General features: G+C 40.7%; 1 protein-coding gene across 6 annotated transcripts in view; it reads right to left on the bottom strand.

Moving 5' to 3' along the window:
* The window catches only part of stk33 (serine/threonine kinase 33), a 193813-nt gene that overhangs the window by 74002 nt on the left and 99454 nt on the right, over positions 1 to 20357 (bottom strand). For all 6 annotated transcript variants that reach the window (XM_048607322.1, XM_048607326.1, XM_048607324.1 and 3 more), the window contains 3 exons: positions 18885 to 19023; positions 12023 to 12111; positions 8271 to 8358 (listed from right to left, as the gene is read on the bottom strand). In XM_048607322.1, coding sequence (XP_048463279.1) covers positions 8271 to 8358; positions 12023 to 12111; positions 18885 to 19023 — 316 coding nt within the window. The remainder of the gene's footprint in view (positions 1 to 8270; positions 8359 to 12022; positions 12112 to 18884; positions 19024 to 20357) is intronic.

Genomic DNA, 20357 nt, shown 5'->3' with positions numbered 1-20357 from the left:
AAATGCTTACAGAGGGATTTCGTGTAATCCCAGACTTGTCCCTTGCTATTAGTCCTGCTCCCCCAGTGATCCTAGGGCAGTGTTGTTGCCCATCCTGTCATGAGCTCAAAGGATGTTAGTCCAATGGATATTGAGGGGGCGTTGCTGTCTGGACCAATAAAGTGGCTGGTAGGCATAGGGTCCATTTAACTCCTTCTCCTACTATTGCTTTAGTCAGGGCATTTTTCAGAGTTCTAGTCATTCTCTCAGCCATACCGGAGCTTGGTGGGTGATAGGGGCTATGATACTTCTGTGTTATTCCTAAGAATTTGCATGCTTCTTTCAGGTATTTGCGTGTAAAGTGGGTCCCTTGGTCTGAGTCCAATTGTAAGGGAACTCCCCATCCAGGTATTATTTCTCTGGTAAGAATTCTTGCTACTGTGGTTGCTGTAGTGAAGGATTCAACCCATCTAGTGAACTGGTCAACCCTATCCTGACTTTGTGGGAGTGTTCGTATAAAGTCCATTTGGATGTGATCCCATGGTCCCCGTGGACGGGGCTGCTGACCCATTTTGATCTTAATTCCATGTCCTGGTGCTGTCTGTGCACAAGCAACGCATCTCTGACAAGATTTAGCTATGCCTCTTACCATTCCTTTCCACCCACCTGCAATTGAATATCAATTGTATCATTTTATCCCTCCCTATGAGTGCGGGTCCACGGTAAACATTGCATAGGGTCAGTTGATAGAATGTGGGAGCTACCACCTTACCTTCCTTCCTCCGCACATCATCTGCTCCTAACACTGCCCCATCTTTAATCCATTCTGTTTTATATTTCTAAACTAACTGCTGCTTGTAAACTTAAAATGCTCTATTTGTCATCTTTGGCTTCTTGTTCTTTTCACAGCTGCTACTGTTATCACTTCCTGTTCAAGCATTGCTTTTGCTGCAGTGTCTGCATATCCTTTTCCTCTCTATTCTGGCGTTTGGATCTTTCTGTGCACTTTAGTTTTAATCATTGCTGTCTCTTTTGGTTCAATAGCTATTTCCACTGGGTACTACTCGAGGTAATATAGCCTCACCTTGCCCATGCCATCATGTAGTCATGGGCCACACCAAAGACATATCTACTGTCTATGTCGATGTTAATCCTTTGTCCTGTTCCTAGCTGAAGGGCAGCACTACGTGCTTTTAGTTCAACTACCTGGGCGGAGTGACATCCATCTATCCTGTCTCCTGCTAAAAGCTCCCCTTTCAAATTAATCACAGCCCACGCTGTCTGGGCCTCACCATTATAATACTTCTGCGCTCCATCTACAAACACACATTTCACATCTAGCCCATCTAATGTGTCTCTTTTTCCTGCTCCATGAGGGGGATACAATCACGTGTCTCTCCTTCCTGATTTACGTATTCGCTGGGTTCTTTTCTATTATTTTTAACCACTTCAACATGCTTATCTCCTGGCGACAGTGCGGCATCCCATTTGGCTCGCCGACTGTCTAGGCCCGAAACGTCAGCCTTCCTGCTCCTCTGATGCTGCTTGGCCTGCTGTGTTCATCCAGCTCTATGACTCATTTGATATAGTCAGCATGGCTTTGTGTGTGGGAAATCATGTCTCACAAATTTGAAGTTTTTTGAATGGGTGATCAAGAAAGTAGATGAGGACAGTGTGGTAAACGTTGCATGGGCTTTAGCAAGGCATTTACAAGGTACCGCATGGTAGATTGTCGAATAAGGTCAAATCTTCATGGGGTCCAGAGAGAGTTAGCTAATTCAATACAAAATTGGCTTGATGGTAAAAGACAGAGGGTGATGGTAGAGGGTTGTTTTTCAAACTGGAGGCCCGTGACTGGCAGTGTGCCACAGGAATTGATGCTGAGTCCACTGTTATTTGTCACTTATATAAATAATTTGGATGAGAATTTAGGACGTATGGTTAGTAAGTTTGCAGATGATACCAAGATTGGTGGTGTAGTGAACAGTGAAGAAGGTTACCAGGGAATGCAGCAAGTTCTTGATCTACTGGGCCAGTGGTCTGAGGAATGGCAGATGAATTTTAATTTAGATAAATGCAAGGTGTTGCATTTTGGTAAGGCAAACCAGGGCAGGGTTTACACAGTCAAGGATTGGGTCCTGGGGAGTGTCATAGAATGACAAGAATACGGGTACAAGTTCATAGATCTTTGAAAATGGAGTCACAGTAGACAGGGCAGTGAAGAAGGCTTTCAGCATGCTTGCTTTCATAGGTCAGAGCATTGAGTGTAGGAGTTGGGAAGTCTTGTTGCAGCAGTACAAGATGTCAGTGAGGCCACATTTGGAGTACTGCATGCAGTTCTGTTTACCCTACTGTAGAAAGGATATTATTAAACTAGAGAGAGTGCAGAAAATATTTATTAGGATGGTATCTGGACTGGAATGTTTGAGTTATCAGGAGAGGTTGGATAAGCTGGGGCTTTTTTCCTTTAGAAAGTAGGAGACCGAGGGGTGACCTTATAGAGATCTATAAAATCATGAGAGGCATAGATAAGGTAGATAGCCAACAGCTTTTCCCCATGTAGGGAAGTCTAAAACTAGAGGGCATAGGTTTAAGATTAGAGGGGAGAGATACAAAAGGGTCCAGAGGCACAAGTTTTTCACACAGAAGTAGGGGAGTGTCTGGAATGAGCTGCCAGAGATAGTGATGGAAGCGAGTACAATGTCATCATTTAAGAAACACTCAGACAGGTACATGAATGAGATAGGTATGGAGGGATATGGACCGAACACAGGCAAATGGGGGACTAGTTTAAATTGTGAAAACTGAGCAGCATGTGCAAGTTGTGCTTATGGGCCTGTTTCCATGCCATAGGCCTCTAGAACTCTATCCTATGACATAAAAGGTCCATCAGATCCATGTCGCCTCCATCAGAGAAGGTTGCCTTATGAGGAGAGATTGAGTAGACTGGGACTGCACTCACTGGAATTAAGAAGAATGAGAGGGGATCTTATAGAAAGGGATAAAATTATGAAGCAAATAGATAGGATAAAAGCAGGGTGGTTGTTTCCACCGTGGGTGAAACTAGAACTAGGGGGCAAAGCCTCGAAATAAGGGGAAGCAGATTTAGGACTGAGTTGAGGAGAAACTTCTTCACCCAGAGGGTTCTGAATCTGTGGAATTCCCTGCCCAGTGAAGCAGTTGAGGCTACCTTGTTAAATGTTTTTAAGGCAAAGATAAATAGATTTTTGAACAGTAAAGAAATTAAGGGTTACGTTGAGAGGAAGGGTAAGTGGAGCTGATTCCACAAAGAAATCAGCCACGATCTTATTGAACGGCAGAGCAGGCTTGAGGGGCCAGATGGCCTATTCCTTCTCCTATTTCTTACATTCTTCTGTTCAAATGAGAATTAAGGGCAGTTTTAAATTCTGACTAAATAGATGTAGGAGAAGGGAGAATGTGATTCTAAAATAAGTTTTGTATCTTGCCTTTTTAAAATCACTGAAATTGTAGTTCTAATCAACATATTTATATGTGCAAGCTAATGAACAGTTTATTTGACATATTATTATTTTCAAATACTTAAGTGGTTAACCTGCCACTCCTCACTTGTGCTACTGTTAAAACTATTACTAAAAAAGAACCGAAATCATAGATTGTAAGGACAGTTACTAGCTTCCAGTGAGAAACCTAGATTCCATCATTTCATCTGCAATGCTTATGCATTTTCCCTTAATCATACAGTAAAATAAGAACTCCATTGTTGTTGCAAAGTGAATTAAACTTATCATCTCTGAGGTGAATTCCTGCTATGCATAATGTATCAGCACTTAACATATTTGAATGAAGTTTTTTGCATGTTTGTTTGATACCGAAGCTAAACTGCTTAAAACAATGCATGCTAACAACACAGGAGAGTTGTATCCACACATCATTTACTACACATGAAGCAAACATTGCCTAAGTTCCAAAATCTGGTATTATTGGCAACCAAAAAACAGATACATCTCTAACAATCGAATTACTGAGTTATATAAACTATTAGTTCTTACATTGTTTGTGCAGCTGAAAATTGATGAATAGAACAAATTGCAAACCAGTAAGGGGTAGCATGATGGCTCAGTGGTTAGCACCTCGCAGTGCCAGGGACCCGGGTTTGATTCCAACCTCAGGCAACTGTCTCTGTAGAGTTTGCATATTCTCCCCATGTCCGTGTGGATTTCTGCCAGGGGCTCTGATTTCCTCCCACAGTCCAAAGATGTGCGAGTTAGGTGGATTAGCCCTGCTAAATTGCCCATAGTGTTCAGAGATGTGTAGGTTAGCTGCATTAGCCATGGGAAATGCAGGGTTAGGGGCATGGGTCTGGGTGGGATGGTCTTCGAGGGTCAGTGTGGAATTGTTGGGTCAACATGGTCTCTTTCCACACTGTGGGGATTCTTTGATGAAAGCATTCTTTATTTTAAAAACACACTTTTTCTCTCTTAGTGCAAGTCAGCAGCCAATGTTTAATGAATGGCAGTAATAACAGCACCATCTGGTGTCCTTCTAGGATATGGAACCAAAATTAGAAGAACATAAGAAAGTCTTTTGACCCACAAAGCCTAATGTCTGCTGGATTTGGATTCGTTTCAGTATGCACCATTGCAATGATTCACACTTTTCTTTGCTGACTATTGGCTGGCATTGTTATAGTTTATACCATATTATTACTGTTGTGCAGATAGCTGATTGCTGCCAACATCATAAATCATTTTCTGCAAAATACGAATCTTCACTTTATCAACCTATCAAGCAGGGAAAAATATTTAGTCTTATTCTGTACTTAGTAAAATATTACAGGGTGCACAATGGTCATACAGTCAGATGACAGGTGAGCCAAATACTGGGATTCTCAGCCCCATTCCCAGCACCCTGAATTATTAATGGAATGAAGTAAAAGCTGAAGATAGCAAGCCGCACACTGCACCCCTGACTTGATAGGTTCTATTGCAGGGGAGGTATTTCCAAATCCCTGCGATTTTAGTGCAGACTAGCCAGTTTCTCCATCACTCATGGTCCACAGTTTAGCTTCAGGAATCTCTTGAAAATTAAATTCAAAAGGTTTCACAGAGGTGTACCTCTTCTTACTGCATGCCATACTCCCACGCCCTCTCCCAACCTTCAAGATGTCAACTAATGGGCCTTCTTTTTCCATGCACCCAGCAATCTATACAATTGTACATTATACATGCTGAGAAATCAGGGTGGTTGTTCATGTAATTGAACAAACATCTTAATTTTGCTTGATTGACATGTGGTGATAATAAGTTCTAGGGTAAAAATTCGGCACAACTTCGTGGGCCAAAGGGCCTGTACTGTGCTGTACTGTTCTATGTGGTGATAATAAGTTCTTTCTCTGTGATCTCTTAATTTCTCAATATTTATTTCCAAAAGACCAAGAGATATGAAGTGCTTAAAGTTTCTATCACTGAAACATTGTGGTCTGTTCCATTGACATGTCTATAGAGATTAAGGCACACCAGTTTGTTTTTTTTAAAGGAATTATGAATGGATTATTTCCTAAATTTCATATATTCCACTGTTATAATCCATTCGTTCAGTACAAAACATATATTTGTTAAATGGGCATAGAGATTCCATGAGTTAACAGGATCGACCATTGGGGTAAGAGCATATAATGTGTTGACATTGAGTTGGCATGGCACAATAAGACAGTGAGTGGATGGCATGAGTCAACACTGGTTTAACATGGAGGTATTGCGAATGGGATGTACGGTCTGACAGCAAGAGGGCTTAAGATGTAAGCAAGCAAAAGTGATGAAATTACAGAGAACCCATGGCATTTCTCCCAGGAATGACAGGCTTGAATCTATCCTTCGCCCCACTTTCCCCTCCCCAGAGTAAAGGTGCTGCCATTTGGTTTGGTGATGGTGGTGGTGGGGGGTGGGGGGGGTGGAGGGTTCTACAAAGTGAGATGCAGCAAACTGTGAAATTTCCTAGCTCACACTACCCCAGGCAGCAAAAATCAGGGCATGGGTTATCAAAACATGCCAACTGCTGCTTACGAATATCTTCTCAGTCAAATGTTTGCATAATATTTCAAAATTAGTTGTGGATTTGTGTCAACAGTGCCTCTCTACTGTATTGTAGTACATTATTGGGAATACCAACTGTACCAGAAGCTTGTTGTTTTTCAGCTGTCAAGGTTTTTTCAACCTCACGGCTGATTGGAGTTATGCTGCAATGGCGGTGGGACGGTCGAGGAAGTCCTCGAAGTGCACTCTGCAGTGCATGTTGACTGCCTCTTTAATGAATGACTTCCCTTTTGGCTCTCAGTGGAGTTTGGCGCCAGTGCAGCCTTTGGATGCCTGAGGAACAAAGTCTCCAAAATCTGAGACCTCAACACAGCACACACTCATAGTTTACAGAGCAGCTGTGCTCCCCACGCTCCTGTATGCATCAGAAACATAAACCACATATATCAGACACCATAAATCCCTGCAGAGTTATCACCCGGCTTTGCAAAATCCTGAACATCCACTGACAGGATTAGCATTACATGAGTGTCCTCTTCCAGGACAATATTCCCAGCATCAAGGCACTGGCGCATAAACTGGAGAAGACAGATCCACTGAGGCGACAACCATTTTGAGCATCACCAAGTGCAGCATGTGGAGGCCAAACATTAGCAGTTGAACCAATGTGCAAAATCCAGAGCATCCCACCTACCAACCTTACCAAACACCAGCTGCCCCACCTGTGGCAGATCCTGCAGTCCAGAATTGGACTATTCAGCCACTGCAGAACCCACACCCCAGGTGGAAGCATATTGTCCGGGTGCATAATAGCCTGGTATAGTAACTGCTCTGCCCAGGACTGTAAGAAACTACAGAAGGTGTTGTGCACAGCCCAGACCATCACAGAAGCCAACGTTCCATCTATGGACTCTATTTACATGGCTCGCTGCTGCAGAAAGGCTGGCATCATCATCAAAGACCCATCGCAGCCCGGTAATGATCTCTTACAACCTCTTATGTCAGGCAGAAGATACAGAAGCCTGAACACAAGCACCAACAGGTTCAGACACAGCTTCTTCCTGGTCGTGATTAGACTGATGAATGGACTCTCTAGCCTCAAATAATGCTGATCTCGCTAACGTTGATCTCACCTAGCGCACGCTCTGTGCAACGTAACCTGTCTGCCTCTAAATCTTTTCAATCTGCACAGCCTTGCTTAATATGATCTGCCTGTACTGCTCATAAACAAAGCTTTTCACTGTACTTCGGTACACATGAGAATAAATGAATGAATCAATCAAATCATCTTCAACCCTGAGGGTTTCCCAAGGAAGAAGGATTTAGAAACAGGTTAGTGCCTGAAGACATTATGTTAACGTATGTGTTTAAAACTCAACATTACATAGAACATATAATAGAAAATCTGATTGGAAATGTATAATTTCTCAGTAATGCATTGCAAAAGTAAACTCTCAATCTTCCAGTAACAATATCCATGTTGTTTTTGGTGATATCAGAAAGTCTTTTTTAAAAGCAGCATCAGATTAAAAATAAACAATTGGAGGCGTGGGCATGATTATGTAACAAAACTATTTTGGGGTCTGAAATCAAAAATAACTTTTTTGTGATTGTGATATCACAAAGACCTGAATGAACTTTTCTAACCATTGAAGAAAACATGTTGAGAGTACAGAAGGGGCCACTGGGCATAGCATAAATGCTCCTGCTTTTGCTAGAGCGAGTCTAAACTAATTCCACTGTCCTAAATGCCCTCATTTTCCTCTGATATAAATACTTTTCCAATTTCCTCCTACATATTGAATGGTCTCTATTCCTTATGGTAAAGCATCCTAGGCTTCAACATAAATTTTTACAAAATTCTAATCTATTGTGTTCTAATCACCTTTCTATGGAAAAATGATAACTATCAATGATTGCAGCATTAAACTTTATTGTTTATAAGGCTGTTAAAAGCAGGCCTCATTGTGCAAAAGGAATCTCTCCAACATGGCATGATGCCACACAGCATTACTACGGAATGTGCACATTAGTGTTAACATTTACATATTTTTGTCTCAATTACTTAGATCTGGGAAATAATCGTGATAAATTTAACGTTTTATGGAACATCTTAGCCAAAAGTGACATTTTACAACTAAAACTGCCATTTTTTTTTGTTTTTCATTTTCTGTTTATACAAAATGGTACAGCCTAGAAAATGCACTGGTCAAATGTGAAATTTTAATTGGAAACTTCTGCTGAGAAAACACATGCAAACATCAACAGATTGCTTACCCATATACAAGGGTGTTCCACAGGTTGCCTGCAACATTTTGTCACTACCAACACCCCCTTTCTGTACAGAAAGTCCAAAATCTGTTACCTGGGTAAAAAAAAAATTCAGAACAAACTGCAGAATGTTGCATGGAATATACTGCAATGTATTTCTCCGAGTATCAACTTTCTACAGTACTCCCATTAAGTGAATTCTTCAGCTTTGTATTTCATTTGCAAATGCTTGTACAGTTTCCATTGTAAAGATCAAGCTCATTATTATCCACGAAGTATTTTTACCTGTCAAAGAATACTTCTATGATGGTGGAAACTGTTTAAAGTATGAATACAAAATCTCTGTCTTGATACCCAGAGAGTTTTTAAATTAATTGCCAATGAAGCAGAACTCATTTCTTCATTACTGTATGCTTAAAACTGACTAAAAGCAACCCAATATGTAGAATGTACAAGTCTGAGAAATATTAATTTATTTAAATTCATATAAATTTATAACAGAAATCCAGACAGATCACATAACACTCCATCTATGTTACTGGTTCTGCATAGCATGACAACAAGAGGAGCTTAATTTGTGCATTCAAAACCATTTGCAAATGAATAACTACAGATTTAACAGATTTTCCGTCAGGTCTGTGCCTTTGGATACTGAACAATCTTGAAGTGGCCAACTGCACGGGTCAGAACACGCACCTGTTGAGGAATATGTTTTATTTCCTTTCATAGTTTTCGATGGAGAAAAATTAGACAATTTATTTGTGTATATGCACAATGACTTCGTCAATTTTCTGTGATTTGCTGCATCCAACCACCCCAGGCATCTGGACACAAACCCAGGAAAATCTTTCCTAAAATGCTTACTCAATCAGAATTATCAACATAAAGAATTGATGTGAATAACACAATAGGTGTATAAATTAAAATTTAGATACAAGTTATTCAAAACAAGAAAATAATAGCCTACACTTATTTTTGACGTAGAAAAACTGTCCTATGGCACTTGACAAAAGGCGCAGTCAAGCAAAGAATTGAGTGAAGAAAAGGAGATTTTAAGAAGGAAGACTAAAAGTTTAGGCAGAGATATGTACTAAAATAGCTTTAAAGAGAACATGGAATTTTGTCTTCATAAACAGGCACACTAAGCAAAAAAGAAGGAAAATTGTTTATTTTGAATTTTGAACTTTGACAAAGTTCTGATTCGGTCAAAATTGCATCCAGTTTTGGTCAGCCCACACTTTAGAAAGGATGTCAGTGTCATTGAAAAGGTATAGAGATAATTTGATGGAATAGTTCCAGAGGTAAAGAATTCAGCTGCAAGATTAGGTTGGAAAATCTGCTGTTGTTCTCCTTAGAAGAAGGGAGATTTAATGGAGATGTACAATATTATTATGGATTTAAATAACCCTCCAAACAGTATCCTACTGGGATCCAGCCAACACCACCCCCCCATCCTATTCTCATAATCCCACATTTCTCATGGCTAACCCAACTATCCTGACCTTCCCTGGACACTATGGGACAATTTATAACGGCCAATCCATCCAACCTGTACATCTTTGGACTGTGGGAAGAAACTGAAATGCCCAGTGAAACCCATGGAGTTATGGGAGAACATGCAAACTCCACACAGCCTATCAACCAAGGCTGGAATCGAACCCAGGTCTCTGGCGCTGAGGCAGCAGTGCTAACCACTGAGCCACCGTGCTGCCCTAGGGGTCATCAATAAGTTGAGATCATTCTGTCCTTCACACCTGTTCTTCCATCCTATGTGACAATGAGGTGATTTCTACCTCTTCTATTTATTCCTTTTTGCTCAGTATTCCATGTTTCTCATATCCAACAAATGTCCATCTGTTCTGAAGACGACTTACTCATAATGGGCTTCACAGATGCTGTCAGACTTGCTAAGTTTCTCCAGCATTGTTTATTTTTATTTCAGATTTACAGCATCCACAGTATTTTGCTTTTATTTGAAACATCTATTAAGTTCAGTCATGAAATATCAACTGAACCAACATCCAGTCTTTTAAGATAGAGCATTCCAGACTTCCACTACTGTGTACGTAAAAAAAAATTATTGATTTCTGTTCTGATTTCTTATAGTTTCATTTGAAGAATTATACCTCCATGTTCCGGTTCCATCTAGTGGACAGCATGGTTTCTCTGTATCTATTCTAGAAAATCCTTATAAATCTATCCCTTTAGCCCCAATAGCATTCAGATACATCAGCATCCGCACCCCTTTGCATGGCCAATTTAATTTTGCTCAGGTGCAGTACCCAAAACTATACAGATTACTGCAAATGGTATCTGATAAGACTCTTCAATTGCTCCCTCACTTATGAATTTCAATCTCCTTGAGATGAAAGGCAACATTTTAATAACCTTTTTTATTCCTTTATTTGCCTGTGCACTACCTTGCATTGATTTGTATACACATGCATTTCAACCATTTTGCACCTTTGCAGGTCCAGCCTAACGAAAATATTCTGGACTTGTCTTGAGCTAACCTAAAGTGAAAGAATTAATATTTCCCAATATTGAATTCCATTTGTCAAGATTTTCTCACAGATGTTCCCATCCGCACAAGCTAGGCCTCCTAATTTATTTGGATATACAACTCTCCATTCCTGCATGCAAATCAGCAAGGGTGAAACGTTTAGGTGGGGAAGGAACTGCAAAGAATGACAGTTCGATGGCCAAAAGTAGTTGTTATAGTTGGAGTGATTGAAGAGGCAATGTACAAAAGGCCAGAGCTGAGGAGTAGAGGAGGAGCTTTGTAGAGCAGGAAGAGGTTACATGGATTGGTATGGCAGAATAACAAAGGCATTTTAAATATATTGGATTGTATTTTGAATTGAAGATGAATAGAAACCAGGATCTTATATGGCACAGCTGTGTCGGTGTTGGGAACTCATCTTGAGATTAAATAAAAATCTGCAGCTATGAACAGTCTGGCTCAGACTGAAGCGGGTGGCTGAAAAGGAATATGTAGTCATTGGAAAGGATATACAGCTTGTGGTCTTAAACAAAAACAATAACTTCAATTTCAATCTTCCCAATGTTTGATTGCTGAGGATTGTCAACAAGCTTTGGGGCGGCACAGTGGCTCAGTGGTTAGCACTGCTGCCTCACAGTACCAGGGACCTGGGTTCAATTCCACCCTTGGGTGACTGTCTGTGTGGAGTTTGCACATTCTCCCCGTGTCTGCGTGGGTTTCCTCCAGGTGCTCCAGTTTCCTCCCACAGTCCAAAGATGTGCAGGCTAGGTGGATTGGCCATGTTAAATTGTTTCTAGTGTTCAGGGATGTGCAGATTAGGTGGGTTTAAGGGGATGGGTCTGAGTGGATGTTTTGAAGGTCGGTGTGGCCTTGTTGGGCCAAAGGGCCTGTTTCCACACTGTAGGGATTCTATAAAAATATAAGCTGCCTGACAGTACAGAAACAGGAGTCAAGGGATGACAGAGTTAGTGTGACAACATGGAAGCTGCCCATATTTTAGCTAATGTTAAAAATTGGTTATTGATCCATGCTCTGAATTGGTTGAAATCAAACTGAATGATTTTTATCAGGTTTCTCAACTTATACTAAAATGATGAGGCAGTTGAAAGTTTATTACTTGAATGTATTATAGGGCTTAGCGTGTGCACAATCTCATTCCAGAAAAGCACTTCTCATGCTGCCAGACAGAAAGGAATCAATGACCTTAGAAACAGACTTATAACAACTATTTAATTTCAAAATTCATTCCATTTACCTTGATGTTCAGTTTCATGTCAATTTCACTGTCACTTTCATTGTTTTTAACCAAGATGTTTTCCAGTTTTAGATCCCGATGGACAATATCTATAGAAAGACCACATAATATTCAAAATGTAAATATGTAAAGCAAGTAAACTGCTGAATTTAATACATTAAGATTTAGATTAGCACACAGAAAACTCCTCTCAGACATGGTCTCTTAATATATACTATAAATTAGACTCTTGGACTTCTTAAAGTAAGAAAAAATTGTTTTAACTTTTTCCACTTGTAATACATCCCAATGCACTTCATATGAAATGGGTTAGCCCTAAACTGGAGGAAGTGTTACTATGTAAACAAACTCAACAAGATCTCACAGGCAGCCACTGGATGAATAATGAGTTAATCTGTTTTTGTGATACTTGGTGAGGGATCAACATGGTGGATTACATATTCCAAATTGCATACCCAAATTCTAGAATGGACCTGAACCTTTGACGTAAACCTGAGGTATAGTCAACAGAATCAAGTTACATTGCAATAAAGGACCAGCTCATAAATGCTAAACTACGAGCCCAAGTTATTCCGATTTCCATGGGTATACATTTGACCACATCGGAGATACAGGGAAAGATCCACTCAGCAGAAGACCTTGCAGGTCCAAGGGATCAAGGGTTGTCAGGACCTACAGGTAGAGGGTCAGGTGTTTAGGGCAGCGGCGTGGAATCAGTTCCAGCAACAGTAGAGGTTCAGCTGAATTGTTATCCAGGAGTTAAAGTAGCTTTTTAAATCTCTATTTTACCTGAGTAACAATCAAGCTTAATTTTGTTGCAACCCTTCAAACTGTTCGCCTTTAATAAACTATTTTAGAAGATTCCAGATGCAGAATGCATACACATTGGGTAATTCAATTTCCAGATAGCATGGAATATGTTGTGTTGGGGATTCTGCAGGGCATCATCATGCAATTCCAGTCTATCCAGTTTCAAACAAATAGCTCACTGGATGAGGTGGCTCCACAAATATCCCCATCATCAATGATGGAAGAGCCCAGCACATCAATGCAAAAGATAAGGCAGACGCTTTTGCATCAATCTTCAGCCAAAGTGCCAAGTGGATGATCCATCTCGACCTCCTCCAGTGGTCCCCAGCATTACAGATACCAGTCTCCAGCCACTTCAATTCACTCCATGTGATATCAAGAAACAGTTGGAGGCACCGGATACTGCAAAGGCTACGGGCCCTGACAACATTCCGGCAATAGTACTCAAGACTTATGCTCCAGAACTTGCCACTGCCCTAGCAAGGTGTTCCAGTACAGTTACAACACACTGATATCTACCTGGCAATGTGGAAAATTGCCCAAATATGTCCTGTATGTAAAAATCAGGACAATTCTAACCCGAACAATTACCGCCCTATCAATCTACTCTCAATCATCAGTAAAGTGATCGAAGGTGTCAACAGTGCTATCGATCAGCAGCTGCTCAGCAAAAACCTGCTCGGTGACGCCCAGTTTGGGTTCTGCCAGGGCCACTTAGCTCCGGACTTTATTACAGCCTTGGTTCAAACATGGACAAAAGAGCTGAATTCCAGAGGTGAGGTAAGAGTGATAGCTCTTGACATCGAGGGTGCATTCGACCAAGTGTGGTATCAAGGTGCTCTAGCAAAACTGGAATCAATGGGTATCAGGGACAAACTCTCTGGTGGTTAGAGTCATTCCTGACACATTAGAAGATGGTTGTAGTTGTTGGAAGTCAATCATCTCAGCTGCAGGGCATCTCTACAGGAGTTCCTCAGGGTAGTGGCCTAGGCCTAACCATCTTCAGATGCTTCATCAATGAGGTTCCCTCCATCATAAGGTCAGACGTGGGGATGTTTGCTGATGATTGCATGATAGTCAGCACCATTCGCGACTCCTCAGACAATGAAGCAGTTCGTCTCCAAATGCAACAAAATCTGGACAATATCCAGGCTTGGGCTGACAAGTGGCAGGTAACATTCACTCCACACAAATGCCAGGCTATGACCATCACCAATAAGAGACAATCTAACCACTGCCCCTTGATATTCAATGGTGTTACTATCACTGAATCCCTCACTATCAATACCCTGGGATTTATCATTGATCAGAAATTCAACTGGACTCACCACATAAACACAGTGGCTACAAAAGCAGGTCAGAGGCTAGGAATACTGTGGCCAGCAACTCACCTCCTGACTCCTGAAAGACTGTCCACTATCTACAAGGCACAAGTCAGTAGTGTGATGGAATACTCCCCAGTTGTCTGGATGAGTGCAACCCCAACAACAGCTTGACACTATCCAGGGAAAAGCAGTCTGCTTGATTGGCACTGCATCCACAAGCATCCACTCCCTCTAGCACCAACGTTCAGTAGCAGCAGTGTGTACTATCTACAAGATGCACTGCAGAAATTTACCAAAGATCCTCAGACAGCATCTTCCAAACCCACGACCACTTCCATCTACAAGAAGAAGGGCAGCAGATATATGGGAACACCACCACTTTCAAGTTTCCCTCCAAGCCACTCACCATCCTCACTTGGAAATATATCGCCATTCCTTCACTGTCACTGGGTCCAAATCCTGGAATTCCTACCCTAATGGCATTGTGGGTCAACCCACAGCAGGTGGACTGCAGCAGTTCAAGAAGACAGCTCACCACCGCCTTCTCAAGGGCAACTAGAGATGTGCAATAAATGCTGACCAGTCAATAATGCTCAAATTCCAGAACCTGAATAAATAAAAAAAAAGCCTCTATTGTCATCAGAATGTCTGTGCCAATGTATTTTGCAACTACCATTTTGAAATGGAGTTCAAATATTTCAACAACAGCTGTGCTCACTCTACCCAAGGTACTTGTAATTGGGCTCTGCTGCAAAACTTAACAAGGTCCTCCAACCTTTTAAAATGCTGAACACTATACTATCAAATCAAAGAATTCTTATTTCCTAGGTACAGACCAGACTTTTCTAAATTTGTTCCCTTTTTGTTGCAAATGGCTTGATATCTCTAGTATTCCTCCTCCTGATTGCTGTCAACTTTTGTTGAAGAAAGGCAAAGATGTGAATATAGGTTGAGTTTATATTACAGAGTCTCGGAATTTTAATGGTATGGAAGGAGACTGTTCAGCCCAACATGTTCTGTACTGGCTCTCTGAGCATTTTAATGTAGTGCCAGTGTCTTGCCCTTTCTCAGTAATCCTGCACTTTGGATGATTATTTAAATAGAAACAATGCCTCTTGTATGCCTCATTTGAACCTGCCTCTATTATTTCACTTTGCTCTGATGGTCTCTATTATCAAGTAGCTTTCTGATTCCCACAAGACTCTCACATAAATAATGATACTTGACAAGGTATTAGAAAATTAATGTTCTCTGAAAATGGTACACCCAGCACGAAACCTTTTCAAGGCGATAAACCAGGTATGTCATTTGCCATTGTAATATAGAGGTGCTTTCAATGATGTGACATGCTGTCTGCATTTTGATGCAATTCAAATTTGTAAAAATGGCAATATCCAACTTTTTGGTGATCCAATCAAAATTGAAATCACATTACAATTATTTTACAAAATATTCTGAAATTTCTAATACTATGCCCCATCTTCAACAAACCTATTTTCATGCAATATTAAATAAAAACTGAAAGAACTGCCAGTGCTGTATATCAGAAACAAACACAGAAAATGCTGGAAAAGCTCAGCAGGTCTGGCAGCATCTGTGGAGAGAAATCAGCGTAAACGTTTCGGATTGAGTGATCCTTCCTCAGAACTGATGGTGGCTAGGAAAATGTCGGATTATATGCATTAGATAGTGTGAAGGGAGGGGATACCGAGTAAATGATAGCTGGGGATAGCTATTCATCCTCCTAGCCAGATCGTTATACACTCCTTTGTCTGCCCAACTGCTCTTCTCTTTCTTTAGGCTTCTATCCTCACCTATCGTTTATCTGAATCGTTAACTCTGATTTCTCTCCACAGATGCTGCCAGACCTACTTTGTTGTTCCAGCAATTTCTGTTTTTGTTCTTGTTCGTGCAACGTTAATTTTGTTCAATGAGGTGAGGAAGACAAAGAGTAATTTTCAGTTTAACAAAACAGGATTCACTTTAATCAAACTCTTTCCTCTAAATGTTACAAATAAAAACAAGAAGAAAATACAGTACTGTCAGTGAATCTTTCAGTGACTCTGTTGGCCAAATGTTTGAAATGGCATGAAACAGGGAAGGAGACAGACAGGCCCACAAAGTCCCACCAACAAGTGGTGTGGTAGTTTGCCAGTATGCTCCCAGCTCCAGGTTACTTTGGAACATGCTGGTTTGGCAGAAAAAAAAATGGCTATGTGCCTGCAAGCAGCTTAGGCACCCACTCTCTTTCCAACTTGCATCAATAATCCCATCTCTGATGGTGGGACCACTGAAATTTCAAAAATGAGGTCTTCCAGCATCAGGAGTCTACCTACCATTCTTAAGTAGATGGTGAATGTGCTCCCTGGCCATAAAAGGTGAACTCTTCAAAAATTGTTTCAGACACCAATGTGCCTGGGAGTCTATCAGACGTCATGGTCCTAAAACCAGAACTAAAATTCAGGCCCCAGTATTTGAAATCGGAAAGTTTATTTTTCTGGTGTTCTCATTCAATTATGGTGGCTTTAAAATTACATGCCCAGAAATGACTAACACAAAAGAACAATGCAAGCTAAAATTTAGAAACTATAATAATTTTCATTCATTTTATTCACTCGCTTATCAAGGTGGTTCTATGGAATTGTGGAAGTTTAGTTTGGTGGCAATTTTATCACAGGTTAAAGCGGATATCTGCTAGTAAGTAATAGAATCCCTACAGTGCACAAAGAGGCCATTCAGCCCATCGAGTCTACACTGACCCTCTGAAGAGTATCCCACCCAAACTATCACCATAACTCTGCTTAGGGTTTTTATCAAACAGATAGCAGGCAGATGTGGCAAGTTCAATTACATAGTAGCCCCATTACAAGGGAATGGAGTACAAGGACAGGAAGTCTTTCCACAACTGTACACAGAACATAGAACTATACAGCACAGGAATAGGCCCTTCAGCCCACAGTGTTATACCAAACATGACACCAAATGAAACTAATTCCTTCTGCCTGCCCTTGGTCCATATCCCTCCATTCCTTGCATATTCATGTGCTTATCTAAAAGTCCCTTAAATGCCCTTTTTGTATCTATCTCCACCACCACCCCTGGCAGTGCCTTCCAGATTCCTACCACCCTCTGTGTAAAAAACTTGCCCTACACATCTCCTTTGAACTTCCCCCTCTCACCTTAAACACATGCCCCCTAGTTTTAGTCACTTCAACTCTGGGAAAAAGATTCTGACCGTCAACCCTATTTATGAATCTCATAATTTTATAAACTTCGAACAAGTTTCCCCTCAGCCTCCGCCGCTCAAGAGAAAACAACTTGAGTTTTTCTAGCCTCTCCTTATAGGTCATACCCTCTAATCCAGACAGCATCCTGGTAAACTTCTTCTTTACCGCCTCCAAAGCCCCCATATCCTTCCTGTAATGTGACGACCAGAGTTGAACACAATACTCTAAGTGTAGCCTAAACAAAGTCTGATAAAGCTGCAACATGACATCCTGACTCTTGCACTCAATTCCTCAACTAATAAAGGCAAGCATGCCATATGCCTTCTTTACCAGCCTATCTACTTGCATGGCCACTTTCAGGGAGCTATGGACTTTAACCCCAAGATACTTCTGTTCATCAACGCTGTTCAGGGTCTTGTCATTAACTGTGCAATTTTCCTTAACATTTGATCTCCCAAAAATGCAGCACCTCACACTTACCCAGATTAAATTCTGTCTGCCATTTCTCGGCCCATACCTGCAACTGATCTATATCCCGCTGTATCCTTTGAAACCTTCTACACTATCCACATCTCTACTGATCTTTGTATGGTCTGCAAACTTACTAAAGTACCCACACACATTTTAATCTAAATCATTTATATATATCACAAACAGCAGTGGTCCCAGTATGGATCCCTGCAGAACCACTTGTCACGGGCCTCCAGCCTGAAAAACACCCTTCTACCACTATCCTCTATCTTCTATGGGCATGCCAATTCTGAATCCAAGTGGCCAAGTCACCGTGCATCCCATGTATCTTAATCTTCCGGATGAGCCTACCATGAGGGACCTTGTCAAAAGCCTTACTAAAATCCAGGTAAACAACATCCAATGCTCTACCCTCATCAATCAGCTTCGTCACCACGTCGAAAAATTTGATCAAATTAGTAAGACATGACCTGCCCCGCACAAAGCCAATTGTAACTATACAATTGCGCAGGGCTCTGGTGATTACTTAGCCCATGTCCTGTGTAGCTTAGAATAATGAAAGGTCAGTTATACAAAACAAAACAAAAGAGATTTAGAAGGGATATGTTAGGTAAACACAGAGGTGGATCAATTCAGAAGGTTCTAAATCTTTGGAAATGTCTACGTCAGTGTGTTGCTCCATTAGTATATGAAATATATTCAAGACTAGAATACATAAACTTCTGATCTATCAGGGAATCAAGGGATATGGAAAGCAAGTAGAAAAATAGATTTGAGGCAGATCAGTCATGATCTTATTGAACGCTAGAGCAGGGCGGAGGGGCCACTGATCCATTGTTACTCCTCTGTCTTATGTCATGTTTGATAATTTTCTTATTGCAACTTCTTTCTATTAAATTAGTACCCGAACTGAAACCTTTCATTAAATGAGTACCTATTATGTATTTTTAAGGCTTTAGAACTATAAAATTGCTATTTTACTTCCTGTAAGTACATGGTAATTTCTTAATTCCTGCAATGAGGTCTTACCATTTTTATGTAGGTAAGCAATTGCACTTGCTAGGCTTTGAATCACATGTCTCGTCTCTTTTTCACTTAAGCGTTTTTTTCTATGAAGGATTGTACTTAGTTCTCCGCCCTCACACACCTCTGTCACCAAGTATACCCGCTGAAAGAAAGCGATAATTAAGTTAATTATTACGGAGATCTTACAACACTCATTAACAAAGTATATGGTTATTTTTTAAAATGGTGATATGTTTTATTTATGGTGATTGTATCCTTCCACATCCCCGCACTTCCCTGCCCCACCCCGCACCCCAGGCATCTGGTGAATACTTTAAAGTGTTGTTTTTAGAGAGTCTAAAATGCATGTAGCCACATTAGTTGGAGTGACTGAATTGCTCCAGTCTATCTCTGTGTCACAAATAAAGTATAAATGATATCTAATCTACAGTTGCTTAATTAACAAGCAAGCAATTACTAAATCAATTCCATCACCTCTACTGACAGTTTGAAAAATGTTGTTTCATTAGAAAACAGGAAAGGCAAGAAAGTGACATATATAAAACTTTTTTTTTGAAATTTATAACTAAAATGGCATGCTTTTAATCCCTGTTTAATTAGTGATTTTCAGCAAGAAGGAACAGTTTCTTTGGTCATCTAATGAAACCCAGTGCAGGTTACTCAACATTGATCTAAAGCAAAGTAAATGTCACAGTAACTTCACGAACAGATACACGCCAGTGGCACAATCAAAAGTAAGCCAGAATCACAGTTATATCTAATATATGGGTTGACAAAACAAATTTCAAGATAGCAGAATAATGCGATTGTAGACTTGCTTGCTGAGCTGGTGTGTTTGATTGCAGACGTTTTGTCACCCTGCTAGGTAACATCGTAAGTGCACCTCCGGTGAAGGGTCGGTATTCTGTCCAGCTTGTTATTTATATGCCTCGGTTTGCTGGGGTGGTTGGCATCACTTCCAGCTCTGTTGTTCAGTGGTTTTAATATCGGTCCAGTTTAATGTGTTTGTTGATAGAGTTCTGGTTGGAATGCCAGGTCTCCAGGAATTCCCTGGTATGTCTCTGTTTGGCTTGTGGTATTATGGATGTGTTGTCCCAGTTAAATCCGTGTCCTTCTTTGTCCACGTGTATTGCAGAATAATGCATGAGCTTCAAATGTTTCCTCATTTGGCTAGCTCAGCTTCAATTTTGTTAGAGGCACTATATTATCTAATAAATCCTGGAACTCCCAGTCCAAATGGCACTGTGGGTGCAACTGTTGTACATCAAGGAGACAGCTGAACACCACCTTCTCAAAAGCAACCAGAAATGGGCAATAAATGCTGGCCCAGCTAATGATGCCTATTCCCCATGAATGAATAAAAAAAGTGCTTCAAAAGATAATCTATTTTAGTAAATAGAAGAGATAGTGTTTGGACAGTAAAGTGAAAGTGTGTATTCCCAATTGTAGCAAATCTCTGAAATCAAAATGGAAACC

This window comes from Rhincodon typus, chromosome 17 (genome assembly GCF_021869965.1).
Source record: "Rhincodon typus isolate 14 chromosome 17, sRhiTyp1.1, whole genome shotgun sequence".
In the NCBI taxonomy this organism is placed as follows: Eukaryota; Metazoa; Chordata; class Chondrichthyes; order Orectolobiformes; family Rhincodontidae; genus Rhincodon; species Rhincodon typus.
The sequence above is the reverse complement of the archived record's forward strand: the minus strand, read 5'-3'. Positions and strand labels throughout refer to the sequence as shown.